We start from the raw sequence: 26199 nt of genomic DNA on the forward strand, positions 1-26199 counted from the left end.
TTACTTAGCAACAGTAAATGTCACAGACACAATTAAAAAGAAATGCAAAACGAAATCAGCTGGTCTCATGACAAACCAGAGAAATTAAACGCTCCAGGGCATTAATTAATTAATTAATTAATTACTTATTTAAAAAATAATAACTATCAGTTCAGTCAAGTAAGACTTTGAGGAGCATTGCCAGACAGTTGAACGTGGCCCTTTCTCTTGATAGTAAATGCTCCATGGTTAACACGGAACAAAGAGAAGGAGGTTCTCCCTATAGTTTGGGGGGAGGAGGAACATGGGCGATCTGGTTCCTTTGAAGTTCCTGAGAAACAAACAGAAGGGTAGCCAAGTTCGTTATTAGGCTTTTGTGCGCTTCTTCAGACGGAATTTCAAGCCAGGAGGACGCATTTTGGGCAGCTGAATCTTTTCTGAAATGAGATGGGGGGGGGGGAAGAAGGGGAAAAAAAGGTAAGAGAGAATGTTCATATAAACGAATAAGGTTATTTATTAAATAATCCATTGGAGGGGCATGCAGGAAAGAGGCCATACTCTTACAGTAGCTATCAGAAACAGCCAAATGAAGAAGAAGCTAAGACACAGGTTGGCATACCGTTATAGGAAGAAGACTGCCAAAAGGAACAGCATTAAAATCTAGTAGAAGCCAAAGAGGAACTTATCAGCTGATTCAAGATAAACCATCATTCCAACATTTCTGGATAATCTTCAAAAGCAAGAGCAAGTTATCTGAACCTTCGGAATAGAGAGAAGGTTGGGATCCAGAAAGAATGTGCCTCAAATGCCAAGAATTCTTGGAAGATGACAAGACCACTCCACCTCATCAGACCAGCAAACTGATCTGTCCTGACTGGGGATGAAATGTAAGAGATTAGCTTTGAGAAGGGGGTCCCAAGAATATAGACTTGAGAGTTCCAGACAAGGCATCAGGACTAAATACTCCTAGTTCAGGGGTAGGCAACCTTGGCTCTTTTATGACTCGTGGACTTCAACTCCCAAAATTCCTGAGCCAGAACAGCTGGCTCAGGAATTCTGGGAGTTGAAGTCCATGAGTCATAAAAGAGCCAAGGTTGCCTATCCCTGTCCTAGTTCAATTCCAGTTTCTAGGAATCAACAGCAGGAGGAGGAGGAGGACCAAGAAAAAGAACTCTTTCGCAAGCCCCCTTTTAACTAAAACAATGAATTACACCGTGTTCCCATCTGGCAGGTAGGACTAAGGCCATACAGGTGAGGCAGGCCTATTAACCACTTTTTAAGATTTCAGCAGCTATTTTGAAACTGGTCCCCCTTAGTGTCCCAATGATCTGGCTTGCATTCCTGTTTCGTGGGGTACTGCACAACTTTCACTAAAATTCTGGAACAGCAAATCTTTTCCTACCAGCTTTCAATTTTGCAGGGATGTGAGTTTTCCCTCCTACCCTTGAGAAGACAGTGACTCTGCATTTGCTGGACTGAAGGTGGAGTTTTATTGCTGGAAGATCTGGTGCAAATCACACAAATCAACTGTAACTGCCTTCCACAGTCTACCCAACTTCAAGGTAACCCCCAGGGGCTTCCAGACAAGGCTTTTATTATAAAAATCATCCTGGGTTTCTTTATAGCATTTGATACAAGCAATCCAGACATTACCATTCATCATTTGGCTTATTACCATTGTCATTCAGGATAGCTTATGATACCATTACCGTAACTGTCTCCATATTTAGGACAGTGGTGGGATTCAAATAGGTGAACAACCGGTTCTCTGTGTGGATGCCGCTTCCGGAAGTCCAATCTGGGCCTGGGCAACAAAAAATTAGCTACCGGTTCTAGTGAACTGGTGCAAACTGGCTGAATCCCACCACTGATTTAGGAGGGGAAAATTAAATGGCTGCACAATGTCCATTGATAGGAGCATGGTGGCTCGCATTGTTAGGATGCTGGCTTGACAAGCAGCAAATTCATGTTTGACACCCGAGTGCTGTTGTGGGATGGGGTGAGTGCCTGTCCTTCACTCCAGCTCCATGCTGGGAGCATGAAAGGAGCCCCCAGCTGGGCATCCCCCAGACCACAGGTCTGCAACCCGCGGCTCCGGAGCCGCATGCGGCTCTTTCAGCCGTCACCTGCGGCTCCCAGTCCTCTGCCATGTGCAGTCCAAAAAAAAGTGGGACTAAAAAAGTTCAACCAATCAATTCAAATATGCAGGGTAGGTGCATATCTCGCCTTGGCTCCACTCTTCAGTCAAATCCTGTTCTGCGCATGTGCGTATGTACGCGCATGTACGCGCATGTGCACACATTTTTTGCGGCTCCCAGTTTTTCCTTTTGTGAGGGAACCGGTTCCGAGTGGCTCTTTCGCTGTTTCAGGTTGCTGACCCCTGCCCCAGACAATGGTGATGTCACCAGCTAATCCTTTCAACCTGGAAGTGCTTTGGTGCCTCTGACACAAGTGCAATATGATGAGCATAATCATGACTCTCCATCCAGAAGCCCAAGGTTGAGCGGTTTGCATGCATCTGAATGCAGTATATGGGCTATTCCCAACTAAATCTGTGGTCCTGGCTTTTCTCAGCCAGACTGTGGAAATAACAGTGTCAATGTTCACTTAGGAAGTGGGTCAAACTGAACCAGCTTTCTCTGCACATATCTCAGAACAATAGTTTATGACAAGTGATGATGAATCTATGATTCAAGTGTCACAGGTGTCACACAACATTTTGGGCGACACACCAGTGTTCACCAGCACCCGCCATCAACTATTCTCAAAAGCATGCCCTGTTCTTGTGTGATTTTTGGAGGCTGTGGAGATTGTATGAGAATGGGGTGTGGTCTTGTGTGTCCTCCAGAAACTCTGGAAGACACACATGTCAAGGATGAAACTTTGGCAGTTGCATGCCTCTACATTTCAATTGGCCTTTAGATTAAAGGAAGGGAGGTGTCACTTTCAAGTGAATTAGATCAGGGGTCCTCAATCTGCGGGCCATGGTCCACTTCCGGGCTGTGGCCTGCAGAACAGGGGATGCACATGTGTGCACACACTCACACCCCTACTTGAGCTAGCACCAATACCACTACGAAAACGGGATGCCGCGAAGTGAAAATGGGGTGGGGTGCTAACAAGTGTCACATGAGTGCTAGCACCACCCTGTTTACATCATGTGTGCTCGCGGCCCCATTGTGTGTGCGTGCATGCATGTAAAATGCTTCCCCATTCCTTTCCCTCCGGTCTTCCAACCAAGAAAGGTCGGAGACCTCTGGATTAGATGGAGAAACAAAACTTCTATGGTTCAGCTGAAGACCAGGTGTGGATTTGAAGCAGATGGTTCTCATAACAAAGAAAACTTGTCTATATGGACTATGTAAGACATTGCGGGTTTGGCTGAGAAAATTATTTTTTCAGTTTATGGACTGGTGTTGGAACCTCAGAGTCAGTTTTGCTTTGACATACCCATGCAGTGTATTCAATAAGCAGAAAGATTTTCGGAGATGGAATAAACCTGGAGTTTATTTGGATTCTTGAGCTGGATGTTGACAGTGTGAGAGGGCCATGCTCTTGAGCAATCTCCAAACATCATGTGAGAATGGGGTGTGCTTTCACGTGGTTTTCAGAGGGTGCAAATGCTGTAAAAGAGCATTCTTTGAAGCTGATTCAAGAACGAAGGCCTGGGTGACCCAGCATGGTCAACAGAAAGAGGATAGTGTGTATGGCAGATCATACACATGATATGGGGATCACACAAACGATTGGACTGTATTTTTTTTTAAAATAAATGAATGTGTTCCCCTTTTGTTTGGGTGTGCAACTTGGTGCGTGAGAGAGAAACACACCAGCGGAGTCCAATTAGGCATTTTCTGAATTGACACTTTAAGGCCAAAAAAGTGCACCAGGACTTATGCAAATATGTGTTCTTCACTACTACTAATCACCATAGCCCATTAGGGGATTTTGATCTTGAAATGATACTAACCAAGTACTATTTCAGCCCCACACGGAGTACCCCAATTAAACACCCACAGCATAAGGGAAACACACATGCTACACACTTCCATTGCATGTGTAAATCAAAGCAGAAGCTCACAAACGGAAGCCTAAAGAGGAAACGTGTGTGAACCACAAACACTGATCGGCAAATAAAGTGAATCACAAGCAAACATAAACAAGACATAAACAAAAGGGCCATCCCCGTTTTCAGCAATTTATACCAAGCTAAGATGGAACATTCCAAATGGGCTGGGAAAAACTACTGATAAATGCCATAGTTTTACAATAATCTCAATATTATTTCAGATGAAACAGTCATGTAAAGAGGGATCTTACCTGAATTCTGAATTTGTCAGCCAGCAAGTTGTTGAGCAGCTTTCCTGATGAATCATCAGAGAAACACCAGATTCTTGCAGCACTTTCCATCTTATTTTTCATTTAGCAGCAGTGATATAAAACGGCTTGCTTACCATCACCTCTTAGAATTTCCCAGAATATTTTGCTCACTTCTTGTTTTGCTCAGTGGGAGTTTCATACTATCCAATATTTCCACAAATGGGCTCAACTTCCTTACCACCCAACAACTCTTTCTTTTATCATAGATAGTCCTTGACTTTTTGAGCCCAACATGTCTGTTGCTACGTTAGACGTTGGTTAAGTGAGTTTTGCCCCATTATACGACCTTTCTTGCCACAGTTCTTAAGTGAATGACTGCGGTTGTGTAGTTAGTAACACAGTTGTTAAGGGAATCTGGCTTCCCCCTTGACGTTGCTTGTCAGAAGGTTGCAAAAGGGGATCATATGACCCTGCAACCATCATAAATACGAGTCGGTCACCAAGAGTCTGAATTTTGATCCATGGGGATGCTGAAATGGTTGTAAGTGTGAAAAATGGTCAAGTCACTTTTTTCAGTCAAGTTGTAACTTCAAACAGTCACTAAATGAACTGTTATAAGTCGAGGACTGCCTGCATTTTGAAATACTGAGGATGATTACAAGAGAGTCTAAGGACCCTTTTAAACAGCACTTTCTCTGTTCCATAATTCCTCCAATGCAGTTTCAAGCAGACTTGCGGATGGACCACAAAATATAGACAACATGTTAAGAATCCAGCCAAACCACCAGGACTCTACATTTCTCTCTCTTTAACTGAACAATCGAAGGCTGGAAAAAAGCCTCAGGCCATCAGGGTATGGCCAAGTAAATTTCAAAGAAAAAGGACACTTGTTTGAGTTAGCTGGTCTGGCCTGATGGGGAATATGGGTTTTTAATTGGTTTTTATTATTCTATTATTGCTGTATTTTAATTGGGCATGGTTTAATTCTCTTTTAATTTTTGTATAGCTATTTATATATGCCCTGTGAACCGCCCTGAGTCCCTAGGGAGAAGGGCGGTATAGAAATCAAATAAATGAAATGAAATGAAATGAAATGAAATAAACTTTTAGTTCATGTGTGATTCTTGTCACTTGCAAAACAAACCCATCAGCCCTGGGAGTTCTTCGTGGGATTAAAATGCTGGGCTACTTATCTTTCCTCCTTTATTTCTTTTTTTTTAAAAAAAAACCCATAATTTTAATTTTTTTAAAATCCCATTTATATCCCACCCTTCTCCGAAGACTCAGGGCGGCTTACAATCTAAAGCACAAATCAATGTGCTTAGCTATCAACATGGTAGGATATTATGTCACTTACTTTGCAACCAATTTTTTTCCCTAAAGACTGTTGTAGGCTATAGTGGCAGTTGAAAAAGGAAAGAGCAAGGAACAAGTCCTCATGTAACAACAGTTCATTTAGCACACGGGTCTTCAAACTTGGCCCTTTTATGACTTGTGGCACGCTGGCTGAGGAATTCTGGGAGTTGAAGTCCACAAGTCATAAAAGGGCCAAGTTTGAAGACCCCTGATTTAGCAATTGTCCAAAGTTATGGTGGTGCTGAAAAACTGACTTATGACCAGTACTTCCACTTACGACCATCACAGCTTTCCTGTGGCCACTTGTGCTATTTGTGACCTTCCCAGCTGACTGCCATCAAGTTAATCAGGAAGACAGCAGGAGTCACAAGTCACTGCCACAAGATGTCACTCAAAAGCTGCAATGGGGACTGCCAGAATCACCATCCCTACTAAGTTGGGTGGTTCACTCATATTTTTTTATTTTATTCAGAAAATTAAAATACAAAATACAAGGGGGAGGGAAACAGGGGGGGGGATAATATCTGGGGTTTTTGTCCTTTTAACTCATGTCTTTTTAAATGTTTCTGTCTACTTTTGTTTTGTCTTGTTAATTATTTTTCCTTTGCATTTTGTACAGAGAATAAGGTGGCTGGATGGAGTCACTGAAGCAGGAGGCGTGAGCCTAAATGGACTCCAGAAGATGGTAGAGGATAGGAAGGCCCGGAGGAACGTTGTCCATGGGGTCGCGATGGGTCGGACACGACTTCGCAACTAACAACAACAACTTTAATTTTCTGAACTGAATTTTCTAATTGGCTAAGTAACGGTCATGCAATATTTTACTTAACCACTTCAATTGATTAAGTGAAGATAAGTGAAGTACGATGGCGTTGCTGCTCTTGGTTAGGACTGTTAAGCAAGAACTACCTGTAAAAGGTTTTCCTTTTAGTCTGCAAGTACTGGAACTCTTTGTAAAAAAAATATTTCTAACCTGTTCTATATCTTTCTCCCAACTAGAAAAATTAAGAAAACCAGACAACTCTTACAGGAGCTATTTGAGGAGCTGAAGCTCAGAAGGTGGGAATGAATGGAAAATTAGTTACCTGCAGAACTCCAGGTTTGCAAAAATGGAGATAAACCCCTCCCTCCTTCTCTTGGCAATGTGGTTTACATTGCAGGTTATCCAGAAATGAATTAAGCTATTTATTTTTCAAACCCAGCAATGTTATGAAATCACAGAGGTGGGGAAGGCCTTTTTGTAATTGGAGCGTAATCCCTGGGTCAAAGAGCCTCTAGAACGGCTCTTTAATCGCTTAGCAAAAATAATCCACGATGAAACTGAAGTGAGAAATATCCTTGGGCAGCGAACCCAACTTTGGCTTCGTCTTTTCACTGGAGATCAAAAATGTAACGCCAACACTAGGTGAAAAGAGAGAAAAGGGAAGGAAACGGTTTGCAGCTTCGTGTTTTTAATATCTGTCAAGACAAATGACATTGTATTGATTTGCATAATTCAATCTTAACTGAATCCACTACTGCCTAGATGTGTTGGACTACAATTCCCATTACCCTCAACGTCTGCCAGATGGGGAAAGTTGATATGATCCTGCATATTCATCATGAATGGATGCCACTGGTGGATACCAGCATAATGGTATACAGAGATATACATGATAATACACAGTATAATAAATTGCAGGGGCTGATTGCCAACATGCAGTACCTGGAGAATTGCTCTATATTTAGCAAAATCTAAGTCCAATGTGTGAAAAAAATAAAAGAACTTTGTTTTCCATTCTGGATATATTTTCTTTCCTCCTTTTAAAAATGAAAGGGGAAAAAAAAGGAGAATGGGCCACCAATTTTATCCATTGTGAGTCTTTTGGTGTCGACCTTAGGAGTCGTGGTGGCGCAGGGGTTAGAATGCAGTATTGCAGGCTAATTCTGCCCACAGCCTGGAGTTCGGTCCTGACCGGCTCAAGGTTGACTCAGCCTTCCACCCTTCCGAGGTCAGTAAAATGAGGACCCAGACTGTTGGGGGCAATAGGCTGACTCTAAAAATTGCGTAGAGAGGGTTGTGAAGCACTGTGAAGCGGTGTATAAGTCTAAGCGCTATTGCTACTGCTGTTTCTTCATAAAGGATTGGACAAACAACAGTGCCCTTTGCTAATCCACAAAGGAAACAGAGCTTCCCTAAGAAAGAGAGCACATGAGGAATGTGCATATTTGTGCAGGATGGTTGCACAAATAAACTAAACAATTAAATAAAACCAATACAAATCCAGAGGGCTGAACACTTTCCATGGGGATCTGCTGACTGTGAGATGAAAGACCCCCTTCTTATAGGACTTCGATAGGAACTTTACCTCTTGTTTTATTTTTGCCCTCCTTTGCAGCTATGAGAGGAGGAGGGTAGAAAAGGACAGGGGTGCATAAGGCCCTTCCCCAGCCCAGCCCAGGGATGATGACCTTAAAGTAGGACAAAGAAAAAGCAAGCCAGGTACTTACCCTGCTGCCCTTGAGATCTTCTTGGCCGACTTGGTTCTAGGAATCTTCCTGGCTTCTTGATTGCTGGAGGAATCCTTGAAAGCTTTACGGGCCTTGTGTTTATTTTTATTTTTTTTAATCATATCATATCCCAACTCCAACTAAATCCCTTTTGGTCTAACTGAAAGTTCCCCAGTTACCTGTGTAGGTAGTACTCAACTTACGATCACAATAGAGATGGGAAAATTAATCATTCAGAGGTGCACTCATTAAATGAGGCATCATAAGATTGCACCCAGTGTTATGACCTTTTTTTTAACCATGGTCGTTAAGCAAATCACCATGCTCATCGAGACATCATGTGACCATGTGATCTTCCTGTTGGCTTTCCCATTAACTTTGCTGGTCAGAAGCTGGCTGGGAAAGTCATAAATGGCCTTCATTAGAATGCAGGACACTGCAAAATCTTGTAAATGTGCCACAGTTGACAAGTGCCCAAATCATATTTATGTGACCATCTGAATGCAGTGATGGCGATAAGTGTGAAGAATGATTGTAAGCCACTTTTTTCAGTGCTACCATAATTTTGGATGGTCATTAAATGATGTCAAAGAATCTCTGTATAGGACAGTGCTATTCATCAACTATGTCTTAGAATAGACCTTGGTTTATTCAAGATCGTTGGTAAATCATCAACTATGTCTTAGAACAGACCTTGGTTTATTCAAGATCATTGGTAAATCATCAACTATGTCTTAGAATAGACCTTGGTTTATTCAAGATCTTTGGTAAATCATCAACTATGTCTTAGAATAGACCTTGGTAATCTAGCAACTATAACTGGGGGGTCAACAACAAAGTGGTCACTAAGTGAAATCACAACTGTGCTTACAAACTGACTTTCCTTTGGTTTACAGATTTGCAAAGGTGATCAACGAATTGGAGGTAAGGTAACTTTTTCATCACTGCTGTAAATGTGAACAATCACTATACTGGTTTACTCGTACTAAGTACTCACGAGATACTTTCTGAGCTGTGAAGACAATAGTGGTGCATCATGAAATAATTGTGGGAGAGGAGGAAAGGGATCAAGAATGTGAAAGGTTGTACACATGTTAAAATCATCCTATTTAGTTAACAGCTTAGATTAATCCAACGGGCTGCCATTCTATTTTATGGATCAGCATGGTTTTTGGTTTTTTGTTTTAAAAAATACAGGTAGTCCTCAACTCACGACCACAATTGAGCCCAAAATTTTTGTTCCTAAGTGAGAACAGTGGTTAAGTGAGTTTTGCTCCATTTTATGACCTTTCTCACCACAGTTCCTAAGTAAATCCCAGCAGTTGTTAAGTTAGCAACTCAGCTATTAAGTGAATCTGGTGTCCCCATTGACTTTCCTTGTCAGAAAGTCACAAAAGGTGATCACATGACCCCGGGACACTGCAACTGTCATAAATACAAGTGATTGGCCAAGCATCTGAAGTGACCATGGGGATGCTGCAACGGTCATAAGCGTGAAAAAATGGCCATAAGTCACTTTTTTCGGTGCCGTTGTAACTTCAAACAGTCACTAAAGGGACTGTTGTAATTCAAGGACTGCCTGTACTGCTCAGAATTTAGGCTTTGGCAGCCATTAGCCAGGGTCTAAACCATGGGTGGGGAACCTTGGCCCTTTTACGACTTGTGGACTTCAACTCCCAGAATTCCTGAGCCAGCATGGCTGGCTCAAGAATTCTGGAAGTTGAAGTCCACAAATCATAAAAGAGCCAAGGTTCCCCACCCCTGGTCTAAGCCCTGTTGACATGGCCTGCCTCTCCATAAAAACAGGAACCATCATTTTTACTTGGTATTTCAGCAATTTCTACGGTGTGAATTCCGGCTACTTGTGTTAGCCAGATCAGCCTGCAAAGAGATTCTGCTTGGATAAACGTTCTCCCCAAGAGAAGATGCCTTCTTGGCAGTGATACATAAGTAACGCCACATTGAAACACAAGACAACATAAGCAGGTAATGGTTTCCCAAAATCATCTCCTTTTTTTTCCTGAGATCCCAGCAAGCATTAAAATAGTTTGGCTACATATGGTTGACTCAAGCAAGGCAGGGAAGGGGGAATAGAAGTCTTGCTCCCTCTTACATGCCACACATAATACGCAAAACACACGGATTGTTTCTGCAAGAAGACAGACAACCTTCAAAACTGTTCCCTCTAAAAATAAAAAAAAAAGAAATGGGTGCTCCCTTATCAGCTAGCCTACATCAAGTTGGTCAAGGCAAGCAGAGCGATGGGGAAGGTGCTGTTGATCTGGCCTCTTCAGCAAGAAGCCTGCAATTGGACTCTGGGAAGCAGGGTGTGAAAGAGAAAGAAATACGTCACTAGACCAAGCCAAAGAGAGAAGGCAGGGAAACTTGGACATTAACAGAAGCAGGAGCAGCTGTCCATCTGTGGAGTTTAAAGCCTTGGTGAGTCAGCTAGCGAGACTGAAATAACATGGAGCTAGAGGAGGCAGTGCCTTAAAAAGAGAGGAAAGTGTTGGGGGCTTTCAATGCTTAAAATGGGCTTGTCTGGTTTCGAACTTGCACTACTAACTGTAGCTCTGAGATCCAGCTTTTCCAAAGTAGGGCTTATAATAGGAAGGGAAGGGAAGGGAAGGGAAGGGAAGGGAAGGGAAGGGAAGAGAAGAGAAGAGAAGAGAAGAGAAGAGAAGAGAAGAGAAGAGAAGAGAAGAGAAGAGAAGAGAAGAGAAGAGAAGAGAAGAGAAGAGAAGAGGTTGATTTTGGTCATAGACCAAAAAAGACCATTTGCAGAATGCAGAATAACAGAATTGGAGGGGATCTTGGAGGCCTTCTAGTCCAACCCCTTGCTTAAGCAGGAGTCCCTATGCCATTTTGGACTAATGACGGTGCAATCTCTTCTTAAAAGCCTGCAATGATGGAGCACCCACAAGAGAAGGAGGAGGAAGAGGAAGAGGAAGAGGAAGAGGAGGAGAAGGAGGAGGAGGAGGCGGAGGAGGAGGAGGAGGAGGAGGAGGAGGAGAAGAAGGAGAAGAAGAAGAAGAAGAAGAAGAAGAAGAAGAAGAAGAAGAAGAAGAAGAAGAAGAAGAACAAGAAGAAGAAGAAGAACAAGAAGAAGAGGAGGAGGAGGAGGAGGAGGAGGAGGAGGAGGAGGAGGAGGAGGAGGAGGAGGAGGAGGAGGAGGAGGAGCTGGATGCTATGGAGCAAGGACAAGGAACTTTACAACATGATGGAGTAGCCTTAATTTTGCCCAATGATGTGTTTCCCAATGTGCAATCACCACAACTGTTTCCTTCAGGGGTTATGCCAATAAAACTAAGGCCAGAATTCCTTTTCTAAGAATTTAAAATCTTCCATTTGGAGGAATCAGGCATTGCATCCTCTACACTTAATCAACGGTTTAAAAACGGAGTGTTAGTTGCTGGATTGGGAAGAAGCGGGAGACAGGTAGGCATGCTTTCAAGAGACCAGGTGGCTCTACCTGAGAAGAAGTGAGCTCGGAAGCCTTTCTTGGAAACGGTGTTGTCAGACTTGAATTCAATGCGCATGTTGTTGTACTGGGAGGTGATCACGTCGGGCTTCTCTGCTCCACAAAACTTCCCATGGAGCTTGGCTTCAGAGGTGAGGCCACTGCGCACTTCTACAAAGTCATACTTGCACACCTGATGGGAAAGGCAAAAGGAAACATTTCCTTGGTTTGGGAGAAGGAAAAGAAGGTGGGCAGAAGCGGCCACAGCCCAGAGTTTGTTCTGTAACTTCCCTTTGGCTATGTGAGACCATCCTCCCAGAAATCTTTGGGAGTCTTTAACAGCACTGCTATTGGTTTAATTCATTCAGAAAAAGTTTTCTTATTAGATCAGGGCTGGGCAGCTATGGCCATTTATGACTTGTGGACTTCAACTTCCAGAATTCCTGACCAGCCATTGAAGTCCACAGGTGTTAAAGGGACTGTAGTTGCCCATCTCTGTGGATCATGGAGAATGATTCTCTTTTTTTAAAAAAAAAATACTACCTTTTTAGGCCAACATGATACCAACAGCCCCATCTCAACCCACTTCATTAATTCTTCCAACTTTTCTTTCAAAGCAGTTATTCCAATAGCTACTGGATTAATCAATCACCTGTCCAGAACTAACAATACATAATGCAGAAACATAGGAGTTCTAGGACATGGAAGTAAAGCCATTTTGGTGACTGTCCTGCTATTGCAGAATAATCTTGTTCATAAATCACCCTTCTACCTTCAGAAAGCAGTATAAAACCCCAGCGCACTACATCTTCTATATTGTTTATTTAATGGACATCCCATCCTCCACCACTGAAAATCAACAGCAGCTCAAGAGTTCCCAGATATCCCTCTGTGCTAACCTAGAAGCTTCTTTCTAAAGGACCACGCTCACCTCATTGCCTTCTGTCTCAAAGTAGTCAAATAGCAGGGATATGCGATATTGAGTGGGTGCCACCAGCTGCCAAATACAGTTCTTGTTGGGTGGATATTCCTTCGGCCATCCAGGACTTGTGATGGACCCATTCAGTTTGGTGAGGAATCCGCCACAGGCAGCTGCCAGATACAAAAGCGAACATGGAGGCTGACTCAGTCTCCTGCCTGGTAGATTATCCACAGTTGTGAATTTCTAATTCTAGGAGTAAATGAGGGTGATCAGATTTCTTCACTAGGCACCACCAAAGTGCCTTCTTTTACAGCAAGGTCTCCAAACCTGGCCACTTTCAAGAATCGTGGGCTTCATCTCCAGAATCCCCAGGCAGGACTTCAACTCCCAGAATTCTCTAAACTGAGAAATTCTGGCAATTGAAGTCCACAAGTCTTCAAGTTGCCAAGTTTGGAGATCCCTGGTCTAGAGGCTCCTTTTCATATCCAACAATTATTGCCTGCTGCTTTGGCCACATGAAGTTTGGTGAGCTTTTTCAGGAGGAAAGGCTTTGAAATCAGGCTATGCAGGTTTTCAGATTTTACTCTAAAAAGGTTCTTCATTAGAAGGTTAATGTAAAGATCTTTCTAGATCAGGGGTCTTCAAACTTGGCCCTTTTAGGACTTGTGGACTTCAACTCCCAGAATTCCTCAGCCAGGCACACTGGCTGAGAAAATCTGGGAGTTGAAGTCCACAAGTCCCAAAAGGGGCAAGTTTGAAGACCCCTGTTCTAGATCATGTTATGGTCTGCCTTTATGGAACTGAATTCACATTGCTGTAATACAAAGCCCTTTTTTAAAAAAAACTGGCCCCTGTCTGCCTAATTCTGTCTCTAAAAAGGTTTGTCAGGACTCTGAATCTGTCTGTGTGATGGGTAGGGTTGAATCAGTACCCCCATTCTGCGGAGTTTTCCATGCACAATACTCTGAATTGATACACCCTTCTTTCTGAATTATTCCAATTGTACTGGGAAAGACAATATTTTCTTTTTTATTAGCTAATGAATTCACAGAAATGTGTAAAAAGTGGCAAATTTTGCTCAGTTATGATCCCAGTAAGGAAATTTTGGGTATAAATCAAATTTTGTTGTGGTGCCCCACATTAGAAAGAATTAGCTATATTCATCTGTCTGTTTGTCTGTCTGTCTGTCTGTCTGTCTGTCTGCCTGCCTGCCTGCCTGCCTGCCTGCCTGCCTGCCTGCCTGCCTGCCTGCCTGCCTATCTATCTATCTATCTATCTATCTATCTATCTATCTATCTATCTATCTATCTATCTATCTATCTATCTATCTATCTATCTCTAAGGCTTTCACTTTGTCAGTAACCTCCAGGCTGTATCAGACTAGACTGATATAACCTAACTTGTAAACCGCTCTAATATCAGATAAAAGGTGTTATAGATGTAGCCAGGATCGATAATATTTGATGCTAAGGCAAGATTACATATTCTTCTATTAGTTTTTTAGATTCATAATGGCTTCTCTTGTATTCTTCTGTGGCTTTATTGTACCACAAGCTGTTTTTGGCTGAATTTGATGACGAAAATAGGGGTACACATAATCCTTGACCTATAGCCACAATTTTGACCAGAATCACCATTGCTAAGCAATGTGGTTCTTAAGTGAGTCACGTCTGATTTTGCGACCTTTTTGGGGGGTTTTTTGGTGCCAAAGTCGTTTAGTGAGTTACTGCAGTTCTCAAGGGAATCATGGGGTCGGCAAGCAAACCCCACTTCCCCCACTGAGTTGTTTTCATGGGAAAGGCAAGAATGGTTGCTGGGAAGATTGCAAATGGCATCACAAGACGCTGGGACATTGCAACTGTCGTGACTCCATGTCTGTTGCCTTAATTTTGATTATTTGGGGATGTTGCGCGGGTTGTGGCTACCGGCCACAAACCACTTTTTCAGTGCCACTGTACCTTTGAACGATCATTAAAGGGATGGTTGTAAGTGGAGGACCACCTATATACTTCTCGGAACAAGAACAGAGGCTTTCTCAAGATGCTTACCTTCACACTTGCGTTTGTCGGGAGCCAACTCGTAGCCAGGCTCACAGGCACATTTGTAGCTACCCAGAGTATTCACACAACGCTGCTCACAGCCACCGTTGTTGGGTCTAGAGCACTCATCCACTTCTGGAATGACAAAAGCAGTGGCGTTGCGGTTTATTTCTTTTTTGGCCTAGGCCGTAGGCTAAGACGGTAGCCTCTCTCTAACGCTACGGCGTTCTGTTCGCAACCTCAGCAGGAATAAGTCAACTTTTCTTGTGTTCCATCCCTGTCAGCTAAAGAAGGGGCTACTTTGATGAAGAGAGAGAAAAATGAGTGAAAGAGGAGGAGGATCAAATCCCCATGGCCTAGGACAGGGGTCTTCAAACTTGGCCCTTTGATGACTTGTGGACTTCAACTCCCAGAATTCCTCAGCCAGGCACGGGTGCCTGGCTGAGGAATTCTGGGAGTTGAAGTCCACAAGTCATCAAAGGGCCAGGTTTGAGGACCCCTGGTCTAGGAAGAAAGATGTACTTTGATTATATGGTCAGCTGTGTGAGACAAAAATCTTATGGATATGGAAAAGAAGCTGGTTCTAGGAAGTGCAGGAAAAGGGTGGTGCAGCCAGCAGAGCAAAAAAAGCAACAACAACCAAACGTTTTTGTGTTAAGTCTGCCCCCCAGTGGCCCAACACAAACAGTCCTGCAAGCAGAAATATTTGCCTGTTTGCCCACTTCTGCATTTAACAGAGTAACAAAAGTTGGAAGGGACCTTGGAGGTCTTCTAGTTTGACCCCCTCCTCAAGCAGGAGATCCTGTACCATTTCAGACAAATGTTGTCCAATCTCTTCTTAAAAACCTCCAGTGTTGGAGCAACCCACAACTTCTGGAGACAAATCGTTCCAAATTGTTCTCACTGTCAGGATATTTCTCCTTAGTTCTAGGTTGCTTTTCTCCTTGGTTAGTTTCCATTTGTTGCTTCTTGTCCTGCCTTCAGATGCTTTGGAGAATGGCTTGACTCCCTCTTCTTTGTGGCAACCCCTGAGATATTGGAACCCTACTATCATGTCACCCCTTGTCCTTTTCTCTTCATTAAACTAGACATATCCAATTCCAGCAACCGTTCTTTTTGTGTTTTAGCCTCCAGTCCCCTAATCATCATTGTTGTTCTTCTCTGTACTCTTTCTCTATGACATAATCCTCTTTACTTTGCATCAACCCTTTGTCAGATAGCATTGCCCTCTCCACAACTGTAATGTTATGGTTGTATGGGTGCTGGTCATCCAAAGATTATCCAGCCCTGCCTTGAATAATTCAAGCTTACCTTTGAAGTAGTTGACTGCAAAGCCAGCCTTGTTGATGGACCCATCGGACACAAACCTCATCCATAACTTGTTGGAGGTGCTCTTAATGTCGTCGGGCTTGTCATAACCACAATACCTTCCAATCACAGGGTCTGACTCTGTACTGCCATCCCGAATCTCCAGATAGTCATAAGCACAACTGTCATGGCGCTCGATCTGTGGAGGTATGGAAGAAAAGAGAGGAGGACATGGAAATCTCAATAAGACTGATGATTTTTCTTCTTGAAAATGTTTATCAGCTCTTGATGGCACCTTAATCTACATCAGATGGACAAAAGAAAAAAGGGGAAAGGCAGTTGATTAACAGGGACTACTAGAGTTAAAATAAGAGAGCTCCAGGAAGATTATCCTTTATAGTTTATGAAGTTAACCTAACTTTTACGCATGGATAGCAGATCAGTCCTAAGACATCAGATAAATAACATTCTAGCTCAGTGGTCTCCAAACTTGGCAAACATAAGACTTGTGGATTTCGGCTCCCAGAATTCCCTAGCCAGCATAGCTGGCTGAGGAATTCTGGGAAATGAAGTCCACAACACTGCCAAGTTTGGAGACCCCTATTCTAGATACTGGATTTCACACTGTTGACTAACTCAGAAAACAGAGATCCCATCCAGGTATTACAACTGAAGCAACCGTTTCAAAGGTGTAGGGACAATCCTGAAGGGATTGAGGACCAATCACAATGTGATGTTAACTGGAGCATGGTATCTAAATGGGCACAGCAGTCCTGGTTCTCAGTTCAGACAGGGGTTTCAGAGAAGCCATTTTTAACTGGATAGGCCTAGGCCAGGGGTAGGCCATCTTGGCTCTTTTATGACTCGTGGACTTCAACTCCCAGAATTCCTGAGCCAGCCATGCTGAGGGGAAAGAGAGAGTTTCCAAGCTGAGCCAGGCTGGCTCAGGAATTCTGGGAGTTGAAAACCACGAGTCATAAAAGAGCCAAGGTTGCCTACCCCTGGTATAGAGATACCGAATGCTCAGCCAGTTTGGCTGTGAGAATCATTGTGGTCTTGCTTGGCTTTATGAATGGGAGAAACTCAAGCCTGACATTATGGTGTAGTGATCTTAGTGCACATGCTAAAATCCTGCAGGAATTCTTCTGATACCTCAAAGGACAGGAATGTGAGCCCGACGTGGTATCCCTCTGAAACAGTAATCTTCCAAGTGCACAATTTATTGGGCCGATAGTCATCAGGGTAGTTGGGAGACTGGATGTGCCCGTTGTCTTTCTTCATGTCTCCTCCACAGATGGCTGGAAGAAGAATATGTACTGCATTGATAGCTTTTCAGTGAGAGCTGAAGGCAAATTACACCAAGGGGTTCTTTCCTTATTTCATCCCCACAAAATTGACCCCTTTAGGCAGGTTGGGCTAAAAGAAACTGGCTGAAGAGGCAAAGTAACCCAAGTCATCTTCTAGTGAGCATCACAATTAGGTGGAAGCTGAATCTAAATCTTCCTGGTCCATGTCCAACTCTTTAGTCACACGAACTGTATGAGCAACTGTAGAGGCATGAGAAATGTATCAGTGGCTTCTCTGTAGCCCTACAGAGAAAAGACTTGCCATCAGCTATCCCAAGTCATGTCCATCTGGCTGTCTTAATGGAATGTCACATTAGACCCATAAGTTGAGTTGAGAGGCACCTGTTTTGACCTGTTTTCACAGGGCTGGTAAAAGCAGTAAAGTTCAGTTCATGAACTGAAGCTTCTTGGATGAGAAGCAAAAGGGTTTCAAGGAAAAAAAACCAAGGAACTCCAATTGCCTTTCATAAAGCACCCGTGGGGCACCAAGCTCAGACCAGCCTCAAGGACCCTACATGTCAATCCTGAGCTGCACATGTTCTCTCCTCCATTGGTACCGTTAAAGAAACGCAGGGAATCGAAAGATCTGGATTAACAGAAGAAGAGACCTTGAGGCTCGTAACCTGAAAAGCATGCAGACACCCTTGTCGATGCTAGGAAAAGCTAAACGTCTGCTTGCTTTGATAATGAAAAATGTTCATATTTATTTCTATCCGTTACAGAATGGCAGCTCAATACAGGTAGTCTTAGACTTACTAAAATTCATTTGATGACCATTCAAAGTTACCACGGCACTGAAAAAAGTGACTTTTCACACTGGCGGCTGTTGCAGCATTCCCATGGTCAGGTGATCAAAATGTGGATGCCTGGCAATGGGTTCATATCTATGACAGCCGCATTGTCCCAGAGCCTTGGTGGAGCAGTGGGCTAATTCCTCCTGAAGTAACACCAGCTGCCTGCAATTAGTGCAGGTTCGAGTCCCACCAGGCTCAAGGTTGACTCAGCCTTCCATCCTTCCGAGGTAGGTAAAATGAGGACCCAGATTGTTGGGGGCAATAAGCTGACTTTGTAATAATGCCACTTGGGGGGGCCCAAAAGCCCTAATAAGCAGGCATATACACAGAATGAAGGCTATTGCTAAGCACATTGATTTGTGCTTCTTAGGTTGTAAGCCGCCCTGAGTCTTCGGAGAAGGGCGGGATATAAATGGGAGACCTTCTGAGACCTTCTGACAAGCAAAGTCAATGGGGAAGCCAGATTCATTGACTAACCGTGTTGCTAACTTAACAGCTGCAGTGATTGACTTAACAACTGTGGCAAGGAAGGTCCCCCAAAATGGGGCAAAATTCACCGAACTGCCCAAAACAGAAATGTTGTGTTCAGTTGTGGTCGTAAGTCAAGGACTACCCATTTTTATTTCAGTCTACGACAGACCGGCACCTAAATATGTGATACTTTGATCTTTGTTTCTGTTGCCTGTGCCCCAAATTACTTTGCCTGGACTAAAAATGTTCTACCTTCGTAGACCGCAAAGAAGCCTTTGCCCACCCAGTTACTGCTGCTACGGAATTCAATCCAGAGGCGGCTGTCGGTGGACACAATCGAATCCGGGAGTTTATTTCCACAGAATCTACCTAAAGAGAGAGAGAGAGAAAACAACAACCACACACGTTACTTACTTGGGTTTATCCTTATTGTTTATGATGTCACGGCAAAGCATTGATTGCAGAAGGGCACACATTTTTGACCGTGGTGGTGAACCTATGGCACGCGTGCCACGGGGGGGGGGGGCACGCAGAGCCCTTTCTGTGGGCACGCACGTGGTCGCCCCAGTCCTAACCCTTCAGCTGGGTTTTATAAAACCTTTTCGCTTTAGGCCTCCGCCGCTGTGTGCAAAATAAAAAGGTTCAATCAATCAATCAATTTCAACTTCTCGCGGGGAAAAAAAAGATCTCGCAAAGTTGGAATTGATTGATTGAACTTTTTAGTCCCACCCAGTCTGCCGCTAACACCGCAGCCACGCCCACTCAATTGGCCACGCCCACCAAATTGGCCACACCCACACAGTGGGCCATGCCCACCCAGCACCCGGCGATACATAAGTGGGTTTTGGGTTGCAGTTTGGGCACTCGGTCTCTAAAAGGTCAACCATCACCTCTTCCTCCCCTGTCAAAGTTTTAGGCAAGGGGAATCTTGGAAACAGGATCCTCTCCTCACCCTGGCAAATGTAAAGGATATTTGCAAACTTTACATGCTTTAATTGTAAAAAAAAACACACAAAAAAAGAACAACATGTTAACGCCTCCAAAATGATTCTGCTGCTGATGTTATCCATAAGGACCTGGAGAAATTAAAGAATAAAGGCAGGAAAGAGGGACTGTCTTGATGTGAAGCATCATGAAAAGATGGTTTGATTGAGAATGCAAGTTTGTTACAGTTTAGATGGGGGGGGGAGGGTAGGCAACCTTGACTCTTTTATGACTTGTGGACTTCAACTCCCAGAATTCCTGAGCCGGAGTTGAAGTCCACGAGTCATAAAAGAGCCAAGGTTGCCTATCCCTGGTTTAGAACAACATTTAAGGCTCAGCAAAAAAGAAAGAAAGAAAAAAGTATTGATGAAGCATCATAAAAAGTTCGCTGGGTTGCCAAAGTTATACCAACTGAGAATGCAAGTTTGATACAGTTTAGAACAACAGTTAAGGCTCAGCAAAGAAAAAAAAAGTTAAAGGAGTAAACCTAGATTAAATGCAGTTTTCAGATCAAGAGGGAATTGCACTTGAATGAGGCACTGAGTGTCGAATGGCTCAGGCATATGAGTCATAGACCAGCTGCAGACTTTCAATCTTCTTATTTTATCTAGGTTACCTCAGTCAGATGTAAAGGAAGCCAACTTAACTGTCAAAAGTGAAAATAATGAGTATTTAGGCATGGCTGCAGTACAGAGATATGTAAACATTTTTCCCCCTCAGGTTTATCTACCTTTATTACTGTATTTCAACAAAATGAGGAAGTACTTATGTCTCAAATCCCTTTTTATGCTCCTCAAACCTTTTTAAGCCGTGAAACAAACAACCCCCCCAAAAAAAACCCCAAGAAAAAATCACAACTGCAAAGGGGAAGGAAGTCAATGAACCTGAGAGATGTTTTGATTGTTAAATATGTTCCTCAATGAGATTTGGCCACATGCATGACCACCAATATGTCCTCACTGATTACCTCGCAGGGGAGCTTTCCTCCAGAATCCGTCTCTCACCTCCACGTAGTCATACCAACATAGCCGGCTGCGGTATAGATCCAGGGATGTAAAATTCAGAATGATCTGGAAAGCAAGCAGAGGTCACACCACCCTGAGTAGGAAGTGGGTCCTAAATATTATTATGGCATGCTCTATATATTTTCTATTTTTTTCATTTTGAGGCACTTAAGCCACTGGAGAAATCAGGAGATCCAGATAGTTCAAATAGGTATAAAGATTGATCGCAAGCTTACATTCTCGACAAGAATCTGAACTACTAACAGTCAAAGCAATTTGATGGTAGATAAGGAATTCAAGGTGGGATGGGCTTCTTGTGAGTGTGAGGGGATCCATTTAATTCCTCCCTTGGGTTCAGCCTGGTTGTCTCTTACACCTTTAACGGTCTGCTTTCCAAGTCCTAAATAGCATTCCTCTTCTGTACCAAAATGTAGCAAGTACAGGTAGTCCTTGACTTACAACCGTAATGGAGCCTGCACATCACAGTCATAAGCCATGATAATTATATGACCAAATTTTATGACCTTTTTTTTTTGCACAGCAGTCATTAAACAAACCAATGATTTGCTACAGGCGTGTTTTCTGCCAAACCCCTCAGAAATAATGGTCGGGTTTTGGCAAAACCATTTCAAAATGCAGTCACATGACTGTGGCCCTGGAAAAAAAGTGACTTATGATTGCTTTTCACACTTAGGACTGTCGTAGCATCTCCATGGTCAGGTGATCAAAATTCAGACGCTTGGCATCTGACTCATATTTAGGACAGTTGCAGTGTCATAAATGGGTCGTATGATCTCTTTTTATGACCTTCTGACAAGCAAAGTCAACAGGGAAGGCAGGTTTGCTTACCTGTGTTACTCACTTAATAATTCACTTAAAAACTGTGGCCTGAAAGGTCATAAAATGGGGCAAAATTCACTTAACAACCATCTCGCTTAGCAACAGAGATGTGGAGCTGAATTGCAGTCGTACGTCAAGGACTATGTTATGTTCTTTCGTATGCGTGGACATTCCTGAGCCAGACAGCTAAGCTGTGCCAAACCAGTGGTAATTTAGACTCCGTGATCTAAAGATGGTCCCAAATCTCTAGGCCTCATTCAGAATTGCCTGACGTGCAGACTTGGGATGCTTTACCAGAAAGAACACTCTTTCCCAAGCCATAGAAAACAGATAATCCAGTTGAATTACATTACAGCATCGCTTGAGATAGCAAATATGGCAAAAGAGCCTAAGCAGAGGACATGTTGGTTGCTGTCTTCTGTCTTCATAAAGTACTGACAGAATCCAATATAGCACCTGTTATATCTTCTCCTCACTCGGATTTCGAAAGGATGATGTACACATCTTTTTAATGGATGTGGGGCAAAAATATATGAAATATGCTAACGTGGATTTGAACTCTTCTTCCTATGGCAGGTGATTGACAACTTGGCTTTCCAATATTACAATAGGTTTATATTCCAGGATGATGAACTGTCTCCAGCTGCTTTCTCTGCTGTTTTTCCCCCCCTGTGTTCTCCAAATAGGATGAGGAAACATGATACCAGAAGCAATATTAAAAATGAATTAAGGAAGGAAGGGGTCAGGATTAGGGAACTTGATGTCCTCCATATGTTTTGGATAAGTCCCATCATGCCTTCATATCTGCCATCCTGGCTGGGGCTTATGGGAGTTGAAGTGCAAAACATCTGTAATACATTAGAATACTTTTCTCCGTAACAGTTCTGGCAAAGAAAAAGAGGAGAGTATATGTCTCCATTGACAGACCCAGTTTAAACTGTTGTTAGGTGACCTTAGGTTACATTGGTTCATCTTGTAAGTGGCTCTTACTTCAATGAATAAGACTCAGATCCCAACAACTAATCTGTAATGTGCTTTTTCAAAGTGCTTCGTAACAATACTTTTGTTACTAGCTCACCTATGATTTCTTACTGCTTCTTCTATTCTTTTTTCTTACTAGAAAAATAATCTATTAAGGAGGAAAAGGTAGAATAAGTTACATAATTTAGCTTTTATAGGTAGCCCTTGACTTACAACATTTCTAGTGACTGTTCAAAATTACAACGGCACTGAAAAAAACGACATAATCATTTTTGACACAACCGTTTTAGCATCCCCCATAGTCACATGATCAAAATTCAGACTCTTGGCGACTGACTCACATTTATGACAGTTACAGCATCCTGGGGTCATCTGAGACCTTCTAAAAAGCGAAGTAAAGAAGGAAGCCAGATTCACTTAACAACCATGTTACTAATAACTGCAGTGATTCATTTAACAACTCTGGAAAGAAAGGTCACAAAATGTGAGCAAACTCACTTAACAACTGTAATTTAGCAACAGTAATGTGGAGCTGAATTGTGGCTGTAAGTAAAGGACTACTGTGTTTCCCCGAAAATAAGACTCGGTCTTATATTAATTTTTGCTCCAAAAGACGCATTAGGTCTTATTTTCCAGTAAGGGCTTATATTCAGGGAAATACGGTACTACATGTGTCCTTCTGGCTGATGATCTTAACTGGGGCTTATTTTTGGGGTGGGGCTTATATTACGAGCACCCTGAAAAATCTAGGGCTTATTTTCCAACTGGGTCTTATTTTCGGGGAAATGCGGTACTTGTAATTGGCATTGCATGAAATAATCTGGTAGGACGCATTCATAGCGCCAACAGAAGACAATAACACCCAAGAGAAAGCATTACTGGCAAAGAACAGGAAGGCCAGCATTTTGTAAGATAGTTTGGACGATTCTTTGAAAACTAAACCAGCATCTACCTTTTCCCCTGGAGTGACCGATATTCTCCAGATGCAATGCTTGTGTGCAGAATATCCATTGGGAAAATCAGGCGAGGAGAAATTCCCTTGACTGTCTTGCAGGGTTTCTCCACAAGCTGCAGGAGAATTTTTTTTTAAGAAAAGGAAACACAAAAATAAATTTAAACAAATAAACGGAGTAATAAAAACTGTTAGGACGCTGCCCAAATTTAGGATCCCCTACAAAACATATTCCTAAGGAAATCCAAGTGATTGTAATTTCAGGAACTGAACAAGCTGTTTTCAGAGTGCAGGCACTGCCAGATCATTAGGGGGGGGAAACTTGTCCTTTTCTAGAGTATTTCCTGTTGTACAACTCAGTTCAGTTAGAAAGCTAGCCGTACATTATAATCACGTGGACAAGGCCCTTTTAATCAGGTCTGCAAACAAAACCACTTTCTGCAATTAAAATCCCTGCTAAGGTAACACAATTTTCCCTACAAGAAACATACAGCCTTGCAGAAGGCATACCTTATGCAAATAGTTCAGTTTTGTAGGTATTAATTTTGCAAGGTGTTTTCGCCTCCTCAGGGACAGGATCAACAAATTATGGCTAGCTCTCCTGTTCCTCCTGTCCTCTGGTTTCTGAGATTTGTCCAGGCATGGGTGACACACTTTAATTTCCATCCTATCTTTGCCCTTGTGCATTGAGAAAGAAAAGCATGTATTTTCACAACACTGGTTCCTACATCATCCTACCTAAGATACCTGTGTAGAGGGATTACAGAATTACCCTATTCTTCCTCCAATGAACTACATCCGCTACCCATTTCTTATCTCTTGTTTTGCCCCTGAAATTGGCTCTCATTTGAGATAAGCCCCCTTTTAGGTATATGTCTGTGGCCTAGCTGGTTGGCTTGGCAATATATATGAACTACGATTGTATCATTGTTATAGAACTGTAATGTATCACTTTAACTATGTAATGCATTGCATCATAACTTCTAATGATTGGCCAGTGTTGTTTCCTACGGCCATAAGAGGGAGCTAGAGACATAGCTTCTCTCTCTGTGTTATGTTCACTCTTGCTTGCTGTTACTTGCTGTTTATTGTGGTTTGTGGGTTTGCTACTGTTTTGCTAAACCTGTAAAACTGTGTTTGACTTACGGACTGGTAAGAAGACTCTGTATCGGATAATCCTTGGACTGTTGTTATCTGCTATCTTTTTCATTACTCGTGTATGACCTGGACTGTTTTTTCCCTGGACTGTGCTATTGTCTTATCCCACAAGTAAATTTTTTTTTGTACACACCTCAGTGTATCTGTGTGGTTGCTGTATAAACCTAACTACTCTCAGTATCCTCTTTTTTGTGCAAGCTCTCTTTCGCTCAAGAGTTGCTCTGCTTATCCTTGTCACCCCCCACCCAGTCCTCTCCCAAAGTATCTATCTACAGCTTGTTCTGCAGCCGTGAAAGTAACTATGGAAACCAAGGCTGATGCTCTGTTGCCACAGTGACAGAAGTCAGGACTTGAGCACAGTCAATGTAAATCTTACAAGACTTTTCATGTTCTCTTCTGTTCCTGCATTCCTCCTTTTACAGCAAAACACCAGGGGTTCCAGCGTCTTCTTAGAAATAGACCCTCTTTCTCTCTCCCTTTTCTTTCCAGACATGCCAGAGCACCAATCTTAACCAGGACTTTAAGGACTCTACATAGCAAGAATGCCTTGGTCCATGATGGCACCAACCAACTTCCCATTCCCTGCCAATTCTCATCTAGACATAGGAATCAACTCCTTGTGCCTCCTATCATCTCATATTCAATACGTTGTTAGTTTATCAAAGCATAAAATAGAAAAATATGAAGGAAAATGAAAATAAAAGTAAAATAAGGGAAGGAAAGGAGAAGAGAGAAAAGTGCAGGGTAGAAGGAAAAGGGTGAGAAGGGTTGACTTCCGACTCCTTTTGGTGCTGTAGAATAAGGTAATAACGTGAAACTTCAACTTTTTACTTTTATATAGTAATATATACTAACCATTTATATAACACCAAACCTACCTGGTCAGCGAAACCCAAAATCAAAGCTTCATCTCACTTATTATTGAAAGGTAAAGGTTCCCCCGCACATGCGTGCTAGTCGTTTCTGACTCTAGGAGCCGGTGCTCATCTCCGTTTCCAAGCCGAAGAGCCAGCACTTGTCCGAGGACGTCTCCGTGGTCATGTGGCCGGCATGACTGGACGCCAAAGGCGCACGGAACGCTGTTACCTTCCCACCGTAGTGGTCCCTATTTTTCTACTTGCATTTTTACGTGCTTTCCAACTGCTAGGTTGGCAGAAGCTGGGACGAGTAACAGGCGCTCACTCTGTTACGCAGCACTCGGGATTCGACCCGCCAAACTACCGATCTTCTGAACGACAAGCTCAGTGTCCTAACCCACTGAGCCACCACGTCCCTTTTCACTTATTATTAGGGACCAGTAATAGTTTTTCTGCTGAGTACCATCTGAAAGGAACATGGCCTTGCTGGACAAGGTTTGATTAGAAGTTTATTTTTTGTGTGTATGCCTTTAACATAGTGTTGATTTCTGATTACAAAAGGTACTAGAGAAGAGTCAATGGAGGGCAAAACATGGATCCCTTGTGGCAACTTAAGAATGCCAGACTGATATCTTTCTTAACTCCGTCCCCAGATTCTGCCTCTTCTCCTATAAATACATTCTAGAGATGAAATTTGAACAATGGCTTGGGTCTCTTTTATGACTCCTTTTAAAAAAAAGGTGATTAGAGCAGGTCGAAATAATTAATTTATCCGAATTATAAAAGTTGACTTTTAATCTTTAACCCAATCTGAGACAAAGTACTTTTGTAAAGCGCTATTCTTTTAAAAACTGTTCTGGATTGATTTTGATTTTCACTGAAATAATGTTATATGGACTTTTAAATGCGAAACCTGTTGATTTCTTAGGAAAACATGT

The 26199-nt window shown here is 42.7% G+C and overlaps 1 protein-coding gene across 1 annotated transcript in view; it reads right to left on the reverse strand.

Annotated features, from left to right (window-relative positions):
- The window catches only part of BMP1 (bone morphogenetic protein 1), a 133283-nt gene that overhangs the window by 10134 nt on the left and 96950 nt on the right, over window positions 1-26199 (reverse strand). The window contains exons 8-15 of the mRNA XM_083368440.1: window positions 23247-23362; window positions 20437-20539; window positions 18738-18854; window positions 17027-17172; window positions 15878-16073; window positions 14576-14701; window positions 12537-12697; window positions 11618-11798 (exon numbers count right to left, since the gene is read on the reverse strand). Coding sequence (XP_083224566.1) covers window positions 11618-11798; window positions 12537-12697; window positions 14576-14701; window positions 15878-16073; window positions 17027-17172; window positions 18738-18854; window positions 20437-20539; window positions 23247-23362 — 1146 coding nt within the window. The remainder of the gene's footprint in view (window positions 1-11617; window positions 11799-12536; window positions 12698-14575; window positions 14702-15877; window positions 16074-17026; window positions 17173-18737; window positions 18855-20436; window positions 20540-23246; window positions 23363-26199) is intronic.

Source organism: Vipera ursinii (genome assembly GCF_947247035.1).
Source record: "Vipera ursinii genome assembly, chromosome: 8".
In the NCBI taxonomy this organism is placed as follows: domain Eukaryota; kingdom Metazoa; phylum Chordata; class Lepidosauria; order Squamata; family Viperidae; genus Vipera; species Vipera ursinii.